Here is a 25,461-nt window from a genome sequence, read left to right as displayed (position 1 = left end):
GTTTGGGGGTGACAAAGTGGAATTAACCCTTATTAGGGATGGCAATCGGGTCAGAAACGGATTGGCGGGTAGGATTGAGAATCGGAATAATAGAAAATCCGCTGACCCGAACACAACCCGCAAACCCAAAACGGGTCAGGAGACCTGACCCAAACTCGAAAATTTCGTGTTGGCGGGTTGACCCCGAATGACCTGAAACATAATTTTAATTTATTAATTTACCACTATAATTTATAATAAAACTAATTTCGCACAAGGTTAATTACATAATCAAATAATAAAAATTTTAATAAAATAATCCCAAACCAGATCTAAAATAAATTGAAACACCGTAAAAGTGTTTTATCCCAAACCAAATATAAAATAAATTAAAATAGTATAAAAGTATAAAATAATGTATTACATTATTTGTCTAAACATAATAATTTCAACTTCACACAAGTTAAACAAATTCATTTAGGATTAAGTGGTTAATGCCTTTAGAAAAAAAAATGAATAACTTAGTTTAGTTAGATAAAATATTTTTAATTCGTAAACGGGTTATCGGATCACCCACGAGTTGACCCGAATTCGACTTGTTTTATTTTTGGGTTCACTGGGTTCGACCCGATTCTGACCCAAACCCGCAAAACCTCAACCCAAACCCGTTAATTTCGTGTTAGATTCATGTCGTATTTTCAGGTCATTTTAGAAATTGCCACCCCTAATATTTATTTTTCCTTGGAATGCCTACATTATATGTAAAAGTATCTAGAATTACTACTGGAAAAATGCATTTAAGATCATTAGGTCATACTGGCTCTCCACAACATGGCCTATCATAGAGTTGAATGGCATTTCTTGAAAGCTATAATGATCGAAATGGATTTTTGTGATAAATGGGTGCATTGGATTGTGGAATGTATTCCAACTGGTGATGTCAATCAACCCCTATTTTTTCTTTTTTCTTTAAAAAAAAAATTTCATGCACTTGAATTATCAACCACAAAAAAGATCTGCAGCAAGATTTCCTTCCACCGGGAGCATCGCATGTTTGAGAGGGTTAATTCCACTTTGCACTCTTCACTTATATTTAGATTCTTATTTTGATGTCTAATTTCAAAGCACTGCATTTGTGTATTTAAAGTATAAAATCTGTTCCATTTAAGCTTCTAAAGTACAAAATTCATCCTATTTAAGTAAAAATTCTATCTCACACATATCAATGATTTTAGTCCCTAAGCTATAAAGTTGGTCCTACTTAAATATAAGGAAAATTTATTCAAAACATCCCACACATTTTACCAAATGAATTTTTTCATTATTCACTTTTAAAATTTTTATTTTACATCCCTTAGAAATTCAAGTTAGTAAAATTTAATCCCAACCTAAATTTTTGACAAATTTTTAATCTAAAATCACTACATAATCCACATACAGTCATTTTTTATGTACAAACAAATTAGATTCTATTTTTTTGGTGGCAAAAATAAATATGAATTTAGTCCAATCCCACTTTTAGTGGCCAAAATAAAATATGTCTTAGTTCTGTTGATTATTTTAATTAAGTGGGACAAGTTTTATATTTTAAGAAATAAAGTATCTCACTTTGAAACTTAGGGACCAAAGTGAAAAGTGGAATATGATTAAAGGGTGCTAAGTGAAATTAATCCTATTTGGGAATAGCATGGGAAAGATTTTTCGGGTCTCAAGAAACGGAAGCAAGGTACAGAGACTAAGAAGTACAGCGCTGTCCATTATCAAAAAAAAAAAAAAAAGGGTACAGCGTTGTCAATTGAAGATGGAAAAGATTGGTGATGTTCTCTTGCTGTGAAGCCAGGAGAGCTCATTGCCTGTGTTTTTTCTTGGGGCATCTTTGAAAAGAAGCTAGGGAATGGATAGGCGGGATGATCGTCACTTGTTTCTATTAATTTCGTCCTTCAAATTCACCTTCTGTTCATGTCGAAGTACCTTATTCCTTCATTTCCCTTTTTGGAACTAAACAACCACCCCCATTTGGAAAAAGATTTGGCAATAAAATTTAATTTAAAACACCACCAGAAATGAAAAGTGGCCCCGTTTGACAAATGACTTTTTGAGTATTTGTCTAAAACTTTACTATATCTTATTATTGAAGTTGTAGGAAAAATTTTTAAGATGAAAAACTTTTCTTTCTTTCTTTTTTTTAGACAAAAAAACTTTGAGAAGTTTTTCTTCTCTTTTAAGATGGAAAACTTTTCTTGTTCTTCTGTTTCCTTTTAAGACGTAGTTTAAAAATTTTGATAAAATTTTTTAGGTTATTGTAAGTAAAATTATTAAAAAACTGATAAGAGACAAACTCGACAAAAAATTTATTTTCCAAACAGGCCTGCAAGATAACACAAAAGTTTTAATCTACCCAAAACATTTTAAGAGTGAAACTGCATTAGTGACGTTTTCAGCCCAAACATGGACGCAACTTCTGCAAACTAAGTGATGGGCTCATGGGTGACGACCCACCCTACGACTCCTTGAAAGGATGAACCCATCTTAAAAATCCATGATCAATCGAAACGGGCTTAAGAGGGTCCTCGAGTCGATCGTTAATATTACCGACTGTTTTGATACGGATTTGGGGGTCTGGTGACCACGATTTTTTTGGGGAGAATTCCGGGTCTGATGACCTCACAATCAAAGGGTCCAATGCCTGGATCCAAACAGCAAGCTGTAGGTGGTAGTCGTCCATTTGCCACAAGCAGCCATGGATTCACCGCGTTGCACGCCAGTTTAATCAGAGCACATCATTGCGGCCTTCGGTTGGGTAGGTCCCTCGATTACGATAAAACGATAGGTTGTAATTTAAATATCTGTATCTCTCTCTCTCTATTTTTTTTTTTTTTGGTTGCCTGCCACGGTATCCAGGACTTTGCCCTGACTAATCCGTTGGTCGACCCGGGTCGCACACCTGGCTGTGGTGGGTGAGTCTCCCAACAAGGATAGCTGCATACGCCAGGTTCGAACCCGAGACCTGCTTAAGCGGAATCAAACTGCTTACCACTTGGCCCAACCCCAGTTGGTTCTCTCTCTCTCTATATGTATATATATAACGAGAGCATCACACAATAAATACATAATGTCATTTTTTAAAATTTCTAACATTCCCTTAATAACAAGGGTAAATTTGTCTCAATTTATGAAAAAGAAACTTCTCCGCAATTAACAATGAGCTATTTGAATCAGCAGTAGTTAATTGCTGAATTTATCCATTTTTTCACACTAATTGCCAACTTTCACGTAATTTGCCCAACTTTCATCATATTTATGTACAATTATCTAAAACAATTTGACCAGTAAAAAATATTATAAAGAAATAATTGTTTTAAAAAAATATATATAAATATATATTTTAACTGCACAAACATTAGCGTGTGTTTCAGGCACTAGTATTAATAACTATTCAATGAATGAAAACTTGTTGAATTTGTTTGGATCCTTTAGTTTTTCAAATAATATAAAAAATTTTAAAAAGTACTCTAAAAGGTACTTTAAAAAGTAGTCTAAATTTTTTTAATATTTCAAAAATATTCTAAAATATATTTTAAAAACTCTACTACTCTTAAATATTTCAAAATATTTTTTAAAAAGATCTCAATATATATTCTAAAAACTCTGCTATAATAAAATTTTTTTAAAATATTTTCAAAAACAGCTAATACAAAAGAAGCCGTTATTTTAGCCGAAAAAGAAACAGAAAAGAACGTCGTTGCAACGGACCAGATCATGCACATTACGTTTTCCACTGTTTTGTCAAACAACAGCTGTCTGATTGAAGGAATCAGCCATCTATCTATAGACCACAGAGCTAAAGAGTAAAGGTGGTCAATTTGCATTAACTGCACAGGGTCTTTTTCAAGGGGGTCTCCAATTCAGTTTGGGAATCAATTGTGTGACCACGAGGCCCACCCTGTGATTTTCCATTGTCTACTGTTAATTTAATACCCCCGGCCCCTTCCTTTCCTGGCACCAACAATCTGGGACGGAAAACGATTGATTATTCGGTGAAAACAGGCCTGAAAAAGGACGATAGAAAACCCAAATCCCAATTTCCCTTGCCATGCCTTTCCGCCTGGGTTAAGGCCACCAGTTATCTTTTTTTTTTTTGTTTTGGGTCAGGCTTGGGGTGGAGGAGGAGGAGGGAGACAAATTAAAAATATAATCTTTTATATACTAACAGTTTATATATTATTATCGTTAAATATATGATAATTAATTTTAATTTTAAATTATATATATGTATTTAATCATAAAAGTGTATACAACGATAGCACTAAGGGTACGTTTGGTTCTACAGAATTAGAATTGAATTAGAATTGAAATTCTATGAATTGGAATTCCAAGTCATTTCAATTCTTTCGTTTGGGAAATGCATAGAATTGATACGGAATTTATTTGAAATTCCAAATTCTTTGTTTGTATGAGAGAAGAATTCATTAGGAATTAGAATTGTTTCCAACTAATATTTCCTTACATAAAAAATTTCTTTTTTTTACTATATAATAATTTTTTAACATTTAGCTAATTGTTACTAAAGCTTTAAGGAAAAAACCAATTAGTACCTTTAATAATTTATTTTTTCTTGCATTTAACTGATTGTTAATAAAGCTTTAAAAGAAAAAAAATTAGTTCCTTTTTTGCAAAAATAAAAAATTCTTTTTTTTTAAAAAAATTAAATTATATTAAATAAAAAATAATTGTATATTCTAACTTAAAAAGTAGTTAATATTTATCGAGTTAAAACCTTGATACGTTTTTAAAGTTAAGAACTTTAAATTTTAGAAAATCAAAAGCCTACTTTATCAAAATGCTAAAGCCCTACTTTTGTCAGATGACCAATTCACACACAGTCAAGTACTTGCTAAATAGAATAATATCTGTCATCAATTCTTTAGTGAGTGTGCAGACTTGTGGAAGATAAAAACCAACAGAATACAGGAAGAGCACTTATACAAAATCTCCTTAACTTTGAAAAAGAATGCAAAGGTTCATGTAACTCAAGGACAAGTCAGGGCATCAACACAGGCAGCTATGTTAATCTCAATATCTAAAATGCTAGTTCATCAGACAAAAGATCCAATGTTCCATTCTTATCATCTCAAAAACAGAGAAAATAGCTGAAATACTCTCTAGAATCTTTCTATAATCTTGTTTTGATCCATTACATAAAAAACAAAGAACTCATCAGAATTTAAAAAGTCATGGATACACGATGGAGTAGTAACAACTTCTACTTGCTCTACTTGGGCTTCCAGCAATCAGCTCAACTTCTTCTACAAAACAACTTCAACTGGAGATTACCAAAAAAAATCAATTACAATGCACATTTACCATCCAATTTGTTTCCTTGGTTCATTTGGTCAATAAAACAGGTGCCCATTACACGATCCATTTCAGGAGTCCAAGTGAAATACCCTTTGCCTTTCCCTTTTGACTGAGATGTTGCTTCAGATGCCATATCTGAGGCAGATATGCACCAGAAAAACATCACAATGTCATGTTCTTAAGAACATATTTAATAGCTACTGCATTATAGAACTAAAAATGAAAGGCAAATATGCACCTAGTCATGAAAGGCAATCAATCTCTAAACTTAAAAACGTGTTGGGCTGGACATTGATTTCATATCATTGAAGAGTAAATAAAGGGAAACGTCCATCAAAGGTAAACAGAATTCCTGTATTTTAAGTTCTATGACTATGGCTGGACATTCCAATTCTTTGCTTATGCTGTCTTCAAACAAAACTAGAAAAAAATGATTTGCCTTAAATGTCGAATGAACTTTCACTAAGAGAAGGCATCAAGATTCAGAAGTGATATTTATGCCTCAAAGATACCAATTATTTTGTAGAGAGCATGTTAGTCTCTTTAATGAGTAAGGAGAATTCTACACTTAAAAAAGCCAAAACTCAAACCATATGAGAAGGGAGTTATAAAAGATTTGAGTACAACAACCCCCAAAAACAGCAATAACAAAATACAAAATGAAAAAAATACAGATCAACAGGCAAACCAAAATGAAATGGACAATCGCAGTAAATATAGACACCTTTTAAAAGAGTAAATGAGACTGGTGTTACAGTTGTCTAGGAGATGCAGATTCAGCCATTTTCAACTTGTACGGAATGACCAAAAGGGTATTTTTCACTTCTCACTGATGCAAGAGGGCCAGCCCATACAGTCCGCATTCGGACAGGATGAGGGGTAAATCATACAGTACTAGCAATTAAATCAAAGACGGCTCAAATTAATAAATAAAACTGACGCCTGGAGAGTATTAGGGGCCACATTTCGCTAAGTTTTTACTATTGCTGCCATTACTGTAGTTATAAAACATGAAGAAGGGGCATGCAAATTATAATTGTCATTAGTTTGCGACAAATGATGTGGGGGGTGCAAGGAGGACAGCCCTCTTGATAATGAGGTGAATTGTTTAAATTGTTTTCCTGCTTCTATATCATCACAAAGTTGGGTTCCCATAGCAGTATTTGGACGTCATAACTTAAAGCAGTATGAAAGTTGGAGATACCTCTGCTGTTGGGGTCCGCTCCAAAATCCAGAAGCAGTAGCACACAATTCTCGTTTCCTTTTGATGCAGCTATATGCTGAGTACAAAAAAAGGATGTAGAATGAACAAAAAGACAGAATTGCATTCTAGAAATAATTTTTAAGGAGTCAAATGAGAGTAGTATATATATACACACCAGGGCAGTTCTCCCATCGTTGTCAGATTCATTTGGATCTAGACCAAATGAGTGGCCAGAGAAACGGAAGGCAGGGGGGAGACGGTGGTGGGAAAGGGTTGCAGGTGGAAGCGATGGTGGAGAGCAGAGCACCTGCGGCTGAGGAAAAATGGTGAGTTAGATAGAAAGAGAGGGGTGCCGATACCCTTGACCCGATTTTAATTTTTGATCCATATTAGATCCGCGTTTGGACCCGTTTAATTGTGGAATTGGAATTAGAATTCTTTTGATCTGGTAAAGAATTCAATTCATGGAATTGGAACCTCTTGGAATTAGAATTCAATGCTAATTCTATGGAAAAGGCAGCATCCAAACACAAGAATTAGAATTGGGGTTCCAATTCCAATTCTAAACCCCAATTCTATGGGGTACCAAACATACCCTAAACGTTATTGGCAAAAAAAAAAAACAAAATTGAATGTTTGATAATCTTTGGAACCACTAATGCGAAATAGTACGGTGGCTGACAGCTAATGTTCAGAAGTTTCCCGGCACGAGATTGGTGAAGGTGACGGAGGAATAAGCAAATCATTCTTGGGGTGTTACGGCGTCTAGATGTTAGCCAAAATTAAATTTTTTTTTTTTTTATCAATTGTCAATCTTATACTACTAGTATAAATACCTGTGCTACGCACAGTAGATTACATTTTTGAAAAAAATTACAATCTATAGAGGAATTTAAAAATAGTAAAATGTTATAATTACGGACACATGAAAATATATTTAAAAAAATGAAACTTTGTAACAAATTCTAATTTAAGGGGGAGATTCAATTGAGTCTAGAGGAATCGGTGGAGACTGAACCACCAACTGAGTCTAGATGTTAGCCAACTGGGATTTTCAAAGTCAAAAACCAGCATTAAGAACTAACAACAGACGTGGACTCGCCAGTTAACATCAAAATAAGAGTGGCACAACAAACTAGGAAGTAGTACGTTAGACGAATGACTTGATAGACGATGTAATAATACCCAAATCTACCAACCTCGACCCAAGGCAGTGTACGGGATTGGAAGTAGGAATAAGTTGAAACTAGAGGCATTAACGAGCCAATTATGGGTGCAAAATTTTATGTCAATGAGCAAAACAATTGATAAACGCCATTCCCGAAAGTCATTAACCCAAGCACGAATTGGTATTACCGCAAAAGAACACCTATACAATGAACTTCTACAGTTGGGGAAACGTTAATGTTACAGACATAAGACTTACAGTTAGGAATTAAAGAACACATGTACAATGAGCTTCAAACGTTAATGTTATTGTCAGACGATTGATGAAGAACTGAGAAAGATGCAACAAATATAACGTCAAGAGTCCACCTAAAAAAACGATTAAAAACAAGGTATATGTCTAAACAATAGCCCAACCTGGGGGGATTAGCCCTCACGTGCTACCGTTGTTGGGTATCTTTGGGGCAGAACTCTGTCCAATCTGGGGGATTAGCTTCCAGACATGAAAAAAAAAAATAGATACAAATATGGGAAATTGGAGAATTCCTAAACATCAGAAAACTAGATTGCAGTTTTGATATCTAAACTTTAGCCGTTATTTTGGTACTCAAATTTATTCGCGATTTTGGTACTCAAACTTTGGACAAAAATAAATTTAAAACCCAGTATTATAATATTTAAGCACATCTGGTGCACAAATTTTTTAAATTCCTAGTAAAAAAAAGTAACGTGTACGGCGACAAAATTGTAACAAATATCTAAAAACCAAACTGCATTATTTAGTTTGTGTCTGTCATACAAGTCGTATGTCTCTTAGTAGAAAATTTTTTAATAAATCAAATTGCCAATTAACCGGTTTCAACTTAACTTGTAAATTAATGCACAACAAAAGCAGTTGTATGTCCCTTAGTATAAAACTTTTTTAATAAATCAAATTGCCAATGAACTGGTTTCAACTTAACTCGTAAATTAATGCACAACAAACAACAGCAATTGTCACACAATTGCAGATTTCTTCTATCAAAATTCAAACTAAATTAAATTGTTGTTGAACTGGCTCCAACTTAATTTGTAATTAATGCACAAGAAATTGAACCACCTTTCACACTATCGTAAATTCCCATTTGTCAAAAATCCAAACTAGGCACCGTTTGGATTGAATGAAAGAAAGGGAAAGGATATTAATGGAAAAGAAAGGAAAGGAGAGTAGAGAAAAATGATTTCCATAATTTTTGTTTTAATGAAGTATGGAAAGAAAAAAAGAAAATATTGAATTTTTGTTTGAATTGAGAAGAAAAAGATCAAGTGTTAATTTACTGGAAAAGAAAGAGAAAAAAATGATCTTTAAAAAATTAAATTAATTTAGTTTCACTTGCCTTAGTTTTGGCCCGCTTTCGAACAAAAACCATAACGCAGCAAAACATTAAACCTTTTCACTCTTTATCTATTTCCTCTAGCCCTCAAAAATCAATCCAAACAACAAGCACCGAATTCCTCCAATTCCTCTTCTTTCTTTTTCTCTCCAATTTTCTCAACCAAAACTAAAATGTGCCTAAATCAAATTGCCATTGAACTGGCCTCAACTTAGTTGCAATTAATGCACAAGAAGTTGCATCAATTTTCACGAAACTGAGAATTCCTTTTTTGTCAAAAACCAAACTAAACCAAAATTGACATTGATGATTGAACTGGTTTCAACTCAGTTTGCAATTAATGCTCAAGAAATTGTGTCCATTTATTTTTCACACAATTGCAGATTCCGTTTGTCAAAATGAAAACTCCTTCACATCACAGTCCTATCAATCGGTCATTACAATTGTACTCCCATAATTACATGCCAAGGAGGAGGTAACCTAGGGATTGGCCTATGTTGGATTACACAACCACAAAAAAACAAATGAAAAAAACTAGTAAAAGATATCCATCTAAATAAATATATCAAACTAGACCTACTACAACCATTCCCATGCCCAATGGGATAGCTACTCTATCATATTAGCAATAACTAAAAGTAGAACCAAGACATAAAAAGTCAAAACTAATGACCCAGGCCTAGCCTTTGACTTGCCAAATCACACCTAACCTCTGCCCATCCAAGTCTGGACTGTGCAAGGTCAAACTCCACCCATATGTTTTGCTGGTGATGGTGCCCAATCACATACGCCTCTATCCCCAGCAAATCGGAATTCCCAAACGTGAAACAGTAGATTCCATCAGTTCCCCTCGTTGCACCTGGAACTTTGTACAGTAATTTCTCCCCTGCAACACTCATCTCCGCCCCTTGAAACATCAGCGCTACAGCAGGCAATGGCGGCAAAGTTGCACGACTCAACTCGACTAGATAACATAAATCCATGGCCCCTTGAAACACAAAATTTGGCTCGTTCAATAACCTCAGGACGCCCCTGGTTTGCTTCACGAACTCATTCTTTAGTGCAGTGTAAACCGGGCCGAGTAAGAATGTAAATTGGGTGCCCGAGTCAACCATTGTTTGACCTGCCCCGGTGTGGTCGGGCACGAATACCGACTTCGGTAACGGCAGCACCGTATCCGAAACCTTAATCCCTTCGAGTTGAACCGTGTAGGCAACCCGGTCGAAATACGGTAAAGGGGTAGACATTTGTATCAATGGCGTGTACTTCAGAGGCCCAAGCCACGGAAAATTGGCTGCCCCGAAGAGCAACACGCCCGACGAGTCACGACCCGATATGCAGTAAGAGAATTGCCGGAAACCCATTTGGGAAACAAAAGATAAGGACCCCCTGTTCATGCCGATTAACCCGGTTGTTTTGGCATCCTCTTCCGGGGTAGAACTCGAACCGGAGTCCATGCACCCGAATACCAAGCCGGGCATGCTCGAATTATCAACTGCAAAAGTATCCGTAGCAAGATTTCCCTCCACGGAGGAGGCGTCGGCATAGGAGAGAATAGCGTGGCAGAGGTTTTTCGGGTCGCAAGAAACGGGCACAGTGAAGTCCCGTGTGCGGGTCCTGCATGTGGGTGAGGAGCAAGGCACGGGCGAGTAAGAAGTAGAGAGTTGTGGGTTGAAAAGGGAAAGGGTGTTTGGTGTTCTGTTGCAGTGAAGCCAGGAGAGTTCACTGCCTGTGTCGAGGACCATGGTAACTTGCTGTGGGGGTGAGCCAACGGTGAGTGAAACCGTGAGAGAAACATTATGGTGAAAAGCGACCCGGTTGGGCGCCGTAGGGATGGACATTGATGATATGTGCTGGGCTTTGAGAGTTAAAAGTACTGATGATTCCTTCTTGGAGCAATAGCACGAATTTAACTGCACAAGCATGCAAAAGCAAAAGAATAACACTTGCACTACAAACTTACCCAAGTCCATGGCTAAAGCAAAAACAAGAATACGTTTCCACGTTTATTGTTGCCGGAAAGTGAAGAAATTCTAAGGTTGAGGTGTTGGGTGGATAAAATATCCGTAGAGAGTGGTGGCTTTGGTGGTGTCTCGATAGTCGTGTCTTGTCGTACAAGGAGGTGGTATGGTTAAGGTTGATGGTGGTGGTATAATAAGGCTAATTGCGGGCATGGTTCCTTGTGAATATATATATGTAGGATGGTACGGTATTACTGTTGTGTAGTTGGGTTTAGGGCAGTTGTTGGTTCTTTGTTTGGAGTGTCCCACTAAAATAGGCAGATGTAGGATAGGGATTAGGGAAGGCAAAGGAGTTCGTGTGCTTTGCGTTTGGTTTTGGAAATTGCTAACTTGGAAGTCTGTGATGTTTTGGTCTTCTTTAAAGTCTTCCAAGCAAAAAGGCGACACCCACCCTGTTGCAGGGAAAGGCAACTCTAAGATTTGGTAATTCTTTTAATCATTTTTTTTCTCGTAAGCGGATGTGGTGATTTACTAATTTTTTATGTGATTTACTTTCTAATTGTTTGAATTTATTCTCTTTCCTAGTTTGAAAATTTTAAATCTAGAAATCTTGTTCTGAATAAATAACTAAGAGTAATCTTGTATACATTGATAGTGATAGTGTGTGCACTAGCTTTTGGATACATGTTATTTAATTTTAATTTGAATTTAAACTTTATTTTTTTGGTACATATAACATACACTCAAAGGTATTAATGTGTATATTGTTAATGTATACACCATTAATCCAAACAGTTATAGCTGAAGTTATCCTCTTGCACCACCATTTTATATACTAACGAATATGGATGCGTGACGCATGCAAAATTTAGAATGTAGATTCAAATTGAGATATATTAACATACAACTATTCATGTTAGTGTAACACATTCTTGGTAGTCGTACTCTGACCATGCTTACTAGTATCTCAAGATGGCAAAGGCACGGATAAGGTGCTTATGGTCATATTTTAAAATCTCTGTTTGGATTAGCTGTTTTTGGGAGCTGTTTTAAAAAAAATTTACTGTAGTATAGTTTTTAGAATATATATTGAGATATTTTTAAAAATTATTTTGAAATATTTAAGAGTAGTAAAGTGTTTAAAATATATTTTGAGATATTTTTAAAATATTTAAAAAAATTAGACTACTTTTTAGAGTATTTTTAAAAAATTTTTATAATATTTAAAAAATTAGTTTTTGAAAAACTGAAGTATCCAAACAGATAGTTTTCTGATAATACCAGCAAAGTTTTTACAGACGGGGATCGACGTGAACAGAAAAAGAAAGGGAGAATTCATTAAATAAATTCTTCCGTCTTACGCTGATGATGGCGACAGACAGAAAAAAAAAACTATTCCAAGTCTCGGTAAACACGGAGACCGGAGACTTTTTGTCCGCCAGTTTGAGCCAGCCAATCGAGATAATTGAATATTCAGGCCGTTGAGCGTCTTTTGCCTTCATTTTAAGGAATCCTCCGTATTAGATTATACCTGTTTAAGTTTAGAATATATGTATTCTTTGTTGGTGAAGTAATTGTATCTAGAACTCAAGCATTCGAGCCTCATCCACAATTGTTTTTTCTAGATTTGAACTCAAGCATTTTTGCATCCGGACTTTTCCTTCATGCCACGCTCAATTATGTCCCTCCGACTTCTCATATGTCATCCTTTTCAATAATACCACCAATTTTTGGACGTGCGATTTGCCAAGACCTTCTTTCCGCAATGAAAAAATGAGCTTTTTTTCTTTCTTTTCCTTTTCGCCTTTTTTACAAAGCTTGGAATTTACAAATCCTCGATAAATTTGTTTTTAATTAATTATTTTAACTAATTATAAATTTTGATTTTGAATAATCCTCGATAGCTTGGCGGCAATGGGGCCTTGGATGCTATAGTAATAATCATCAACTAGTAGTAAGACGATTTAACATCAACTGCAGACGTGGGTTATAATCATGCAACAGTTGCCTTGATTTTACGTTACTACTAAGAAGATTAGATTCCAACGCATGGAACCTACGAACGTCACCATCCGCATCCATATAAATACTGTTTGTGGTTGACGGCTCAGCATTTTCCACCGCTGAATGGAAGCTTTCTACAATCATTTCGGTGATTTGCATTCCAACAACAACTGTACTATAGACGGAGAGGAACCGGACAACCAGAAATTCGCAGCATCTCATTCTCATGAATCGGGTGATGTTTCTCCATTTCATAACTTTCATTTTCAAGAATCTGTTGTTTTTGCGCTGCTCTTTCATGGCTTTCGAGCTTGCTTTGAATTTTAGGCTACCCACGTGTTGATATATTACAGGCGGCCAGACGCAAAGTTTTATTGGTTTCTTCTCTTCTTTCTTTTCAAAAAAAAAAAAGAAAACATCAAATATGTATGTGTATGTGTGTGTATATATATGTATTAGAAAAGATGAGAGTAAATGAAAGTAGTCGATTTTTTCTTTAAAAATGCACCGCGGGATTTTGCCCCTCATATATTAAGCGAAATTCCACTCATATAGTTTTCCTACAATTTTTTTCGAGCTCTTGTAGGAAAAATTAATCCTATTCAGATTGAACGAAGCCAAACAAGGCGCACATTTTACATTATGCAAAAATGGACAATTCAAACTTTACAGTATAAAACTACAAAAGTTAAAAATTATGCATACGCTGTTGTATGCTATGTTTATTCATTTAGTTTTGTAGCGTCCAGCCAAATTATAAACCTTAATCTGCAGATTAATAAGATATAAACAACCAAGATTGTTTTCGTATATGATTCGATTAACCTGCACTTGTTTTTTCGGGTGGTCTTCAAATTAGGTTTCCAGTTGGATTATGTCCGATTAAATACTCTTCTTTTAAAGATTATTAAAAAAAAAAAAAAAAAAAAAAGGAGCCTTGTTCGTGTCATTGAAAAGCACGCAAGATTTGATTGATGAATTTGTAGGACACCAAACTGATTGAGTCAACGTAAGGGAACAAAGAATTGGTTGTGATCTCACGATCAAAGCCACTGGTTAGGATTAAGATTGATGCGCACAAAGCGTGACGGCAAATTGATTCGTGTTAATCCCCAACGCGTTTTCTTTAAGATAATTAGTGGGTCCGCAAAAACCAAACATGAATCCCACGAGAATCAATTATTAATGCTTTGATTAAACAACTTGTTGCTCATGGAGGAGGCAAAATTTTTTTCCCCCAATCTTTGCAAGGCTCTATAATTGATTATAATCATAATTCAATAAAGAAATCAACTTCTTCTTGATGAATTTTGTGACTCAGCTAGATTCTCAGTCATCTGAAGCTGTCTAGATAGTGCCTTCTAGAGCTGGCAATTTGTCCCAAGTCCCAATGGGCTACCCATGCCCAAAGGAACTTTGGGCGGGATGGGTATTATAATTTGGTATTGGGTTTAAGTTGGGACACATCCCAACTATACCCATTAATGAATGGGAAAGGATGGGAAATACTTGGGTACCCATTGGGCTCAAATGGCAAGGGCTCCGTTTGGATTAGCTGTTTTTGGTAGGTGTTTTTGAAATATTTTATTGTAGCAGTGTATATGAAAATTTTTTACTATAAAATTTTTTTGAAATATTTGATATATTAATATGGATGGGATGTTTCTTGAGTTATTGTATATTACTGTAACATTGTATTTGAAAAACTTATTTTTTGAAAAAAAAGTCAATCCAAACGGAATCTTAGATTCAAAAATTATCTTTAACAATTTTTATAGTCATACCAGCGAATATAATCTAGTAGTCTTCCTAGTCATTATCCACAAGAATTTCCAGCATTTCAGTTAGTTTAGACCTGTCATCCTTGGACAATGATAAGGATAAATATTCAACATCCTAAGGACCTTGGCCATCTTGATATATGTTGGAATATGGCTGTATATCTATCTTTTCCTTTATTTGTTAATCCAATTTTTGGTGGAATCTTGAGTATAAAGCACTTACATGTTTATTTAATAAAACTAAAAGAAATTTAATAAATCAAAAATATTAAAATTATATAAAAATAAAAAATGAATTAAAGGAAAAAAAATATGTAGAAAATGGATTTGGGTATTGGGCGGGATCAATCTAAACCCATCCCAAAATGATCCCGCCCAAGTTAGTCCCAAAACACATATGGGTAAGGTTGGGCCCAAACCCATATGACTCGGTTCCATCTCAAACCCAAGCAAATCCCGCCCATCCCGCCCATTTTGCCACCTCTAACAGGTACAAACAAATAGTCATGCAGCTTTGTTCTCGTTTGCTCAGTTGTAGAGCCACGAACAAAGGAGCACCATTTAAGAAGCCCAGTTGAAAAAGTAATTCACAATAATCTCTGGAAAAGAAACTGAGCGAAGTACACGCAACCTGATCTTGATCAAGAATAATCAAGACTTCACACCATGATCAAGCCTGCAATATCTTTAATACTACACATATGCGACTTACCATCATAAATTCTTCGTGTTAAAAGCATCTTATGCAAATCCATTAGCTTACAAAGCATCTCAAGACAGAAAACCAGGGCTTACGTTGGCAAATCTAAATGGACATATTTATGAGCCAATTCCTCCTACAAGAAAACTTCCAAGTGTATCTACTACTAAACCTAAACCGATGCATTTGACGGTCCGCACAATCATCTGAGCGGCTATATTGCTGATTCTCCGGATTATACAATTTGTGCTACCCTACTAGAGTTTCATACATGTACCATCGTAAATGCACAATACGAGAGAGCACAAGGTTGACGACAATGACAAAGCAAAACCCTCCCTGCCATTATAAAGGAAAATTGAGAAAATGCCAAAACAAAATTTAACCGTGTACTTTGAAACCAATGCCCCACGTCAAGGAGTTTGTTGATTCAACAATACAATTTTGTTATCAACTCTTTATTTTCTTAAACAGCCAGCTATGCATCAAGTTTGACTTGTGGTTGTCGTTGCCACCAACTATTAAGCTACTATCATCTGACGACCAAATTATAATAGGAATTAGCAAAATCCTTTTTGGTTTGTCCCAGTAACATGTTGTTGCACATAAAACCTTTAACTGGGCTAAAAATCTCTTAGTCTATCCACCAGGGAAAATTAAAAAAAGTAATAATAATAATAAGAAAAAATAAAAGGGCAAAGAGATAGCAACATTCATGAAATTTAGTTTTTTCATACATGTCAATATAACCAGGGAAACATTCATGAAAAGTTTTCATCCTTGGAACTCTCCAAAAAGGCAGAAATAACCAGGGATTTCGTGTTCAAGCAAGACAAAAATTTCTGACAGTCAACTGTGGGAAATCTATGTGAGGGCAAAACCATTGGAGATTAACTCATCATGTCGAAGCTACTTTCCTTCCATTTCCCTCATTGATTCTAAAATGACAGACTACAAGAAAATTACTCCAATCACAACAAACATGTCAAGATAATTCTAAGTGGATATGCAGTGAAATATTCTCAGTTGCAACATCAAAGACCAGTAACCCCACAAACATCCCTATTAATGTAACAGAGTGATGACTAATCCTTCTAGACTATGATTGAGGTGCGCTAAACAAAAAGTTCAATTGCCAATGACAATTTCATTAGATGCATAGCACATGCAATATAAGGCAAAAATGAATAAAAGTATTCAGTTTGAACAGCAAAAGGACAATTAACAAAGTTGGACAAGGGGTTTTCCAACAAGCCTTACAGGGAGCTCAGCTCTAAGAACTCTGAATCATTAATTTCTTTTTAAAATATATAAAAACTACACCAGCCTGCTAGTGACCTGATCCTAAGATCTGCAACTATCTTTCCAGAGTGGGTACCAAATCGGTAGAAACTGCAGTAATGGGCTCCTCAACATGGAACTCAGAGCCCAATATATCAATAACAGATAACTTCCCAAAAAACACTGGTGCCATTTTCCAATCTTGTGTGCATTTGTCATTTTCATAACCCTGAGTTACATTATCTATACCTGCACAACCAAAAAGACTAAGAGATACGAAATAACACCAGTGCCATTTTCCAATCTTGTGTGCACTTCTCAAAGTAGAAAAGTGAAAACTGCTCACCTAAAATTACCCTAAAAAGATGCCCTCCCCCCAAAAAAGTACAGACATGGGTGGGTGGGTGTGTGTGTGTGTAGAGAGAGAGGGTGGAGAGGCGAGAGAGAGAGATTTAATGACATTGCACCAACCAAATTTCAACAACTTAATCATTGACTACTTCTCTAACTCCACTGAACCTGACAAAAACGTCTTAAACTCAAGCCAGTGAGGGAACTCGAAAAATCTATCATGTTCTCACCAGGCCAAGCAAAACAGACAGTACATTGGACAACTTGTTCTTTGAGTTTGATATTGGTATATAATAACTATTACAATATAAAAAATCCAATACTAAGAAGCTAATGACCATTATGCACAATGAATGAGTAAAACATTGTGTCGACACCTAAAGCCTCTGTAATGCAGATAATTGACAACTTAATGCAACAACAAGAACATTAGTGACTGGTGCATTTTATCAAGAACAAAAATGCAGAATGCAGAATTTCCTACGGACTAGACCTGTCAGTTTAAGAAATGAATACAAGTAGCAAACTATGCATAATCCTCGGACATACATACTGCGCAGCCTGTCTCAGAAGATTTCTCAATATCAGAAAACTTCTTCTAATTCACGATAATAGCCAAATGGGACTAGTATAAATTTGTTACCATACTCAAAAGTAACAGAAAAGAAATATTGCAATGCTTGAAATCAGGAAATTAAAAGAATGGTAGCTGTCCCCTTTTTGCAATTTTTATTTTGATATCTGTATTTTTTATCTATTGATGCAAATAGAACAAAGGAAACGATCCTCAGAATGCTACTCCACCAACTAGGGGAGGCAAAATTCCAAGTTTTCAAATACAAGTGAGGTCTCGCTACAATAAGCGCATTTCATTCTTGGAAGAACAATTTAAGACACATGAAACTTGTTTCCATCTACAAATAATCATACTTCCGTCTCATTCAAGGTTCATATGTTGAATATAACTTGGAGTTTCCCAGGGAAAAAGAACTGATATAACAAACACCAATTTAAGAGAAACTACATGGCAAAGGAAAAACAACAGAGGGAAACAATTAAAGGAAATGACTTCCATAACTCTAACGTTCAGAGGCACTGTGGTACATGAAGCCGTGTACCTTCACATTCCAAGGAGCCAATTTAAACAATAGAGTGTTCCTCTGACGATCATCTGCCATTGTTTTGATCTTGTTCCTATCTCCTTCTGCCAGTATATTAACCATCATCAATGCATCACTGGCATAATGAAAAATTAAACCGGCCTCATTGCATATTAGGCTATTTACAACTTGCAGCAAATTAGACCATTCCATAAAAGACCAGAGGACCCCTCACACCCCGATGATCACCACTCAGCTTGCTTTTAAATTACCTTCCAAATTTACCATCTTCGATTCCCACCGTTAATATCAAAGGCCCAGTATCTACGCCCTGTTGTTCCAGAGCTAAAAACAGATGAGAATGACCTATTTCTCCGAGTTACCCTTGAATCTGAACTTGAATTAGAACCTGATGAACTATCACCAACACCACCAAAACAGGCAAACAAATTTCGAAATGCCCTCCTCAGTCCTCCACTTTGCCGGGAAACACCCCCTCTTGAACCCCAAGATATCCTCCTAGGAACCCCATTATTATTAAAACCACCATCCATCTCAGTATAAACTACTGGGAGCTCTCTTTCCCCATTTCTTCTCCCACCCGAGAACCTCCCAACCGCGAAGCCACCACCGGGCAATCTCCAAATAGTTAAACCAACAGTGTCATCATCATTTCCAACTCCAGTCTGCTCATTAGATGATCTGTTCGATTCACCTGAATCACGAGCATCAGTTGGTAACTCATGTCTACAAACTGGGCAAGAATTTCGCAGCGAAAGCCACGGGAGAATACAATCTGAGTGGTATATGTGTTTACAGGGCATTTCGCGGGCCTCGCAACCCAACTCAAAGGGCTCTTTGCAAACAGCACAGTGGGATTCAGTTGTCGTGTGACTCTGATTTATCTCAATAGTAGGCATTGACTCAATAGCAGCTTTCGAGGCGGGCGGATTATCTATTCTCCCAATCCCATTCGCTTCAATCTGAGACAACTGATCCAAAAGCCTGTCAAAACCCGAACCCAGTAAAAATTCCGACATGCTGGCAGGCAAAGGTCTCAACCCCGAACCAGCTCCATCATCATAATACAACTCAAATCCACCACCACCACCGCCACCGCCAGCAGCCCCACCGCCACCGTCAGCCGGCCCACGAAGCACTATAACCGGATTAAAGGGAGACCTGTCACCGCCGTTCCTCCGGCTTCTACGTAAAGCAGGACTAGAGCCCGAACCGGAGCCAGAGCTGGAACCGGGGGGACCTTGACCCGAATCAGAATTTCTCATCATGTACATGGCCGCAGCGGGGAAACGGCGTCGTCTAGACTCGGAAAGTGAGGATCGAGTGGGAGTCTCGATTTCTTCAACGAATCCACCGTTGCAATCAGGGCAAGTAATGGAATCTTGGGTCCAGACCCGAACAAAACGATTGCATCTATAACACCAATAAGATGAAGGCATAGACATCTACACTTTAATTTATTCTATACAAACATATAATAAATCAAAACCCTAATCCTCAAATCAGATCTGGCAATAACCCCGCAAGATCGAAGCTTTTACCTAAACAAATTCGAGAAATAGAGGGAAAAATACCTTGAATTATATCAAAAATTGAATAAAAATTTTTCAGGAAAAAAAATATGCCTGCAAAATTGAATTTGTAGATTGGCCGGGGAGGAATATTCCGGCGAAGAAAGAGAGAAAGGATGGGGCAACCGGGGGCGAGGATGGGGGCCAAGGGGGTGTTTGGTTGGAGAGACTGAGGTGAGAGAGGGTATAAGAGAGGGGGGTTCGAGGGTAAAAGTGGAAATAGAACGCTTGGGGAGAGTTGAGTTCGGATATTTAGCGTGTAATCAACGCTGTGAAGGGAAGACACGTGGCGTAGACTGTGCTTTGTGGAGCGTTTGACCAACGAAATTTGGTGACTGGGGAAAGTGAAAATGTAAAAAATGGTTTTAAAGGCGTGATCCTTGATTTCAGTTTTACTTCTCAATTATTCTTTGCTGGTTTGTTTGCCTTTTCACTGGGGCCACAATCTCTCCTCATTTTTAGTAAAGGAGTAATTTTCCGGGTAAATTGATTGACGTGCGATTTCCAAAATTTCACCTCCTTTTTATTTGTTTCTATATAGTAGTTTCTAGTGTCTGGTACCTTTTTTTTTTTTTTCTGAGTTGACTTTCCACTACCCCTTCTCCACATATTTTAGTTTTCAATTATTGTGTTATGATGATGATAACAGAAAAATGTTTGCTTTCGTTTAAGAAACTATTTTCAAATTCAATTTCCACAATTATACAATATATCAAAGATTTGTTCACCTTTCTTGAGATTATACCAAATCATTCGGTCACCATAACTTTTTGTACGTTAATTTTTTAGACTAGCCATGATTGTTTTAATGAAAGAATTTATTGTCAATTATTAGGGAATTGTCGAATTCATTCCAAAATTAGCCTCATTTATTATCTCAAAAAAACCATCTTTATCTATATGTATTACAGAGTGGTTTTTAGGAGAGAACCTCTCAATAACTTCCAAACTTCTCATTCTTTTTTCTATATTTTTTTATTTATTTTAATACATAAAAAGTAGTGGGTTATAACTAACCCTATCACCAGTGAAATTTAAAATTTAAAACTTTCCCACTATATATTTCATAAACCGTTTATAGTTTGTTATATATACTTTAAATCCTTTTTACTCCTTAATTAAATATAAATGCTCATTCGTATGCTATTTTAATACAATTTTACATTTTTATAATAAAAAAATATTTATCACTAAACTAATCCTATAACCACCCCTGTAAATGTGCTTTGCAAATCACAATCACGTTTCAAAAAAATCACAAATGTGCAACTAAATGTAAAGTTGAGGGGGTAAAGTGCAACTAAATATAAAGTTAAGGTGCTTACTATATTTAACCCTCTATGTATTGCAGAGTGGGTTTTTAGGAGAAAGCCTCTCAATGGCTTCCAAACTTCTCATTCTTTTTTCTAATTTTTTTTATTTATTTTAATACATAAAAAGTAGTGGGTTATAATCAACCCTATCACTAGTCAAATTTAAAATTTAAAACTTTCCCACTATATGTTTCATAAATCGTTTATAGTTTGTTATTTATACTTTAAATCTTTTTTACTTCTTAATTAAAGACAAATACTCATTTGTATACTATTTTAATACAATTTTACATTTTTATAATTAAGAAATATTTATCACTAAACTAATCCTATAACCATCCCTGCAAATGAGCTTTACAAATTACAATCATGTTTCAAAAAAAATCACAAATGTGCAAATAAATGTAAAGTTGAGGGGGTAAAGTGCAACTAAATATAAAGTTAAGAGGCTTACTATATTTAACCCTAAAAAAATCGCAAGAATGGAACAATTATTTTTTTTTCCTTTTAGGATGGCCGAACATCCATGTGCAGTGACCAAAAAATTTTCTCTTTCTTAATGAACGTAAGATGGTCAATTTATTTATTTTTTAAAAATGAATAAGGCTGTTTCATATAAATAAATAAAAAAAGAAACAAACCCAGGTTCCTCCATTGTTATGATTTTTTTCACCATTATTCTAAGAAATTTGCTAAATTGAGTTCTTCAGGGCAAAAAATGAAATGTGTGACCAGTCTTTTTTTTTTTTTTTGTGTGACTAGTTTATTGTTGACAAAAGTTTAAATTTTTTTAAAAGTATATAAAAATTAGGGGAGATAATATTAGGAGTTTATAGTAAATTTACCACACTTCTGATGTGGTTTTCGCCTGTCCAATACCATGAAAGAATAGAATAAACCATTATCAATTATTACATGTTAAGTAGAATTCGGAAGCATACAATATGATCAAGAAACAGTAGAACCAATTAGGACTAGATTTTGACCCAAAAAAAATTAGAACTAGATGCCACTGACATGTTGTCGTAACTTGCTATGCCAATTAGGACTATTTTGCTTTTTTTACAAGGAATTAGGAACTGTAAAGTTTATTTAGGCAAACTTTACCTCAACGGTGATTGGAGTATACTACAAATCCTATAATCATGCTCACATTTTTCCCACATCTTCCACTCCAATTAAGAGTCCTCCAATTTAAGAAACTAGTGTGAATACCCGTGCTACGCACGGTGCCTACATTATTAAAAAAAATTACAATCTATGGAAGAATTTAAAAATAGTAAAATATTATAATCACGGGCACATGAAAGTATATTTAAAAAAATGAAACTTTGTAACAATAGTTCAATATATGATAAAAACATCTCCATTATTTATAAATGATCATTTCGATGAAGGTTGGATCCTGAAAAAAAAATAGAAATCTATATCATAAATTGAACGACATAAGGGTCCAATTAAATATAATTGAATATTTAATTTGATAAGTAAATGAAATACTTACAGACATTTTGCCTTTGATTTGATAATCTTCTACGAAGGTGTGAACATTCTTCACACCAGTCAACTCTGAGTACGAACGCCAGTATTGGGGGTTTAATTAATTCTGTTGTTTTTTGTGGAGTTCACACTATAAATGAGAATGCGCAATTTTTGCATGAATTAATGTGTTGGTCGAACAATGCACCTCCATTTTTCTGACAATTAAAAGCATACATAGTTCAAAATTATCTTTTGTTTTAGACAGTTTGTAAATAATATTATGTAAAAAAAATATACATATAAATAATGTATACCTTTGTTTTTAAATCTCTAAGATAAGAAACATCACAACGAAACATGAATCGTGCATGCCTGTCTTGAAGAGCGAAGTATAGTACCGAAACTTGTAAACAATGGAAACAACAATTATATTATAATATTGAAAATATTAGTAATAATTGAAATTACAATGAAAATGTCAATATTCAAAGAATAAATAGTACCGAAACTTCTATTTTGATACATAAGATTACTGTCCATAAGATTACACCTAAAAAGTATATTAATTTTTAGGTGCCATTGTCTCATATGTTCTCGTAAGCAATGTTTTGCAAGATTCTTAGGTGCCATTGTCTCACATGTTTTTGCAAGAATTATTTTTTGAATCTATTCCCTTTTTTTTTTTTTTTTGCTCTTTCTCTTGATCGTCAACATTTTTGTCTTGCACGATTCCAACTTTTCATAGCAAAATTACAGCATAATCCAGATTTAAGCAGCCCAAGGACATGTAATGCAGTAAGACACAAAATCTGCCAAAAAAAAAAAACCAAAACACAAAAAACGAACCTACCCGCTAGTAGTAATCTCTTAATGTCAACCTTCAGAACATCTTATTTCAAAGAAACGAAGAAACTCCAAAAATCACAACTCATAATTAATAGTACTACTATTTTGCGTGAGCAGAATTAATAGTACTACAGCAATATGCTACCATATTAACAGTTTGGGGGAAAACCTACATAAGTCACATCATGAGCACAACTCATGATATGATCAGTTTTTCAGCCATAATGTGGGACGTAGTATACTTTTGGGAATTACTCATTATCTTTGTCAAATTTAAAGGGCTATAGTGAAGCACTTTAAGCATGATCTTCCACCAAAAACTTCTGCAATAAATGCAAACTGCATTCCTTGTTCAGTATAATATTTCAGTTAATTTACATTACCTTACTTTTATATTTTTTTCAAAAGAAAAAAAAAGAATGTTACATTAGTCCCTCGTCAGTTTCCCAAGCTATTTGTCTCTAAGTCTGGATAGTCACTCGAGGTGACTGGAGAAAATATCTTAATCTCCATTTTTGTTCTAAACTTTTAGCGCTTTGTGTGTAGAAATAATAGCATTAATGGGAAGACATTTAATGAAAAAATAACGTTTTCCCTAATCAAAGTTATGACCATGTTCTGGGACTAATCTGATTAATTACTAATACAATGAGAACTATATGTCTAAATGCCTAAACTCACATAAAAGCCATAGTACCATACTTTGTTGATTGAGCCAGCAAGGATTAGTATGGAAACAACAATAATATTACAATATTGAGAATATTATTAATAATTGAAAATACAATGAAAATATCAATATTAAAAGAATAAATAGTACCAAAACTTCTAATTTGATTGGCGCGGCGTTTGAGTCGGTGTAGTCGAGATTTTATCCATCGTAGTTGATGTGAGATTTTTCTTTCGTCGACGCAAAGTTGTTGGAACTGTTCCAATTCTTGTGCGGGACCGTTGTGGCGTCCTTTTCATTTTGTTAGCAGATGTTTCCTCCTTTGCAATCTTGCGAGTTTGAAATTCAGGCATTATTGACATGCCTGTAAACTGCCATGTTCCATTATGAAGTTAATTTGAGAGGTTCGAGAAGGAAGTTGATTGGAAGGGTTTTAAGAGTTTTTTGTTTGAGGGAACGTGAGAGTGTTAGAGTTTTAATGTAAGTGGAAGTTAAATTTTTGTTTGAGGGGACGTGGGAGTGTTAGTTGAAGTTAACTCCTTATTTGAGGGAAACGTGGAGATGTAATGTGCCCATGATATTTTTTACGAAATAAGATAAATGTGAAATGCTAGGAAAATAGAGTTGAGAGTGGGAAGGGTTGTGGAGGCTTGTTCCTAAAAATCCCTTCTCAAATTTATATAGATATAGATAGATATTTATCTCTTAACTAATCCTATAACCGCTCCTAAAAATCCTATAATCATGCTCACGTTTTCCCTACTTTCCCCCACTTTTCCATTCCAATTAAGACTCCTCCAATTTAAAATTTTCACTCCAATTAAAAGTTCTAAAAAACATAGCATCCTCATTCAACTTTCTTGCGTGGTCACTCCAATTAAGAGAACTTTCTTGCGTTTTTTCCAAGAATTTATTATCTTTTTTTTTCTGACATTTTCTTACGAAAGTAAGAATTTTTGGCAAATAAACCTAACTCCCCACAGAAACTCCAAAAGCCGGTAACTTTTGGAGTCCTGTGAGGGACTTATAAACCTAAACCCCAACCCCCACATTACCGATATGGGATAGAAAACCCCACAGGGGTGCCCCGCTGCTAAGAGATAAAGACCCCCCAAGCCCCCCGAGAATGAGTTTTCTTTCTGAGATTTTCTTATGAAAGTAAGAATTTTTGGCAAATAAACCTAACTCCCTACAGAAACTCCAAAAGCCGGTAACTTTTGGAGTCCTGTGAGGGACTTATAAACCTAAACCCCAACCCCCCCATTACCGATGTGGGATAGAAAACCCCACAGGGGTGCC

General features: G+C 35.4%; 2 protein-coding genes and 1 long non-coding RNA gene across 7 annotated transcripts; all 3 read right to left on the bottom strand.

Annotated features, from left to right (window-relative positions):
- Nucleotides 1–4,959: 4,959 nt before the first annotated feature.
- Nucleotides 4,960–7,132, bottom strand: LOC140036589 (uncharacterized). 5 transcript variants are annotated; one of them, XR_011840133.1, is made up of 3 exons: nt 6,717–7,124; nt 6,542–6,617; nt 4,960–5,302 (listed from the first exon to the last, which is right to left on the bottom strand). It is a non-coding gene; the product is annotated as an uncharacterized lncRNA (long non-coding RNA). The 5 variants fall into 5 exon arrangements; XR_011840135.1 differs by having other exon boundaries at nt 4,960–5,296; XR_011840134.1 differs by having other exon boundaries at nt 4,960–5,285.
- A 2,286-nt stretch (nt 7,133–9,418) lies between these two features.
- LOC113730464 (aspartic proteinase PCS1-like) lies at nt 9,419–11,414 on the bottom strand. The gene has a single exon (XM_027255158.2). It carries the CDS (start codon nt 11,052–11,054, stop codon nt 9,747–9,749), a length of 1,308 nt encoding a protein of 435 aa, XP_027110959.1. The 5' UTR covers nt 11,055–11,414; the 3' UTR covers nt 9,419–9,746.
- A 6,660-nt stretch (nt 11,415–18,074) lies between these two features.
- Nucleotides 18,075–20,052, bottom strand: LOC113730463 (probable E3 ubiquitin-protein ligase RHC2A). The gene has a single exon (XM_027255157.2). It carries the CDS (start codon nt 19,723–19,725, stop codon nt 18,541–18,543), a length of 1,185 nt encoding a protein of 394 aa, XP_027110958.1. The 5' UTR covers nt 19,726–20,052; the 3' UTR covers nt 18,075–18,540.
- Nucleotides 20,053–25,461: the final 5,409 nt, after the last annotated feature.

Source organism: Coffea arabica, chromosome 2e (assembly GCF_036785885.1).
Source record: "Coffea arabica cultivar ET-39 chromosome 2e, Coffea Arabica ET-39 HiFi, whole genome shotgun sequence".
NCBI classification, from domain to species: Eukaryota; Viridiplantae; Streptophyta; class Magnoliopsida; order Gentianales; family Rubiaceae; genus Coffea; species Coffea arabica.
This window is presented reverse-complemented; position numbering and strand designations above follow the sequence as displayed.

Coding starts and splice junctions, on each gene's coding strand:
- LOC113730464 (XM_027255158.2), bottom strand. CDS start 11,054: ATGGACTTGGGTAAGTTTGTAGTGCAAGTGTTATTCTTTTGCTTTTGC.
- LOC113730463 (XM_027255157.2), bottom strand. CDS start 19,725: ATGTCTATGCCTTCATCTTATTGGTGTTATAGATGCAATCGTTTTGTT.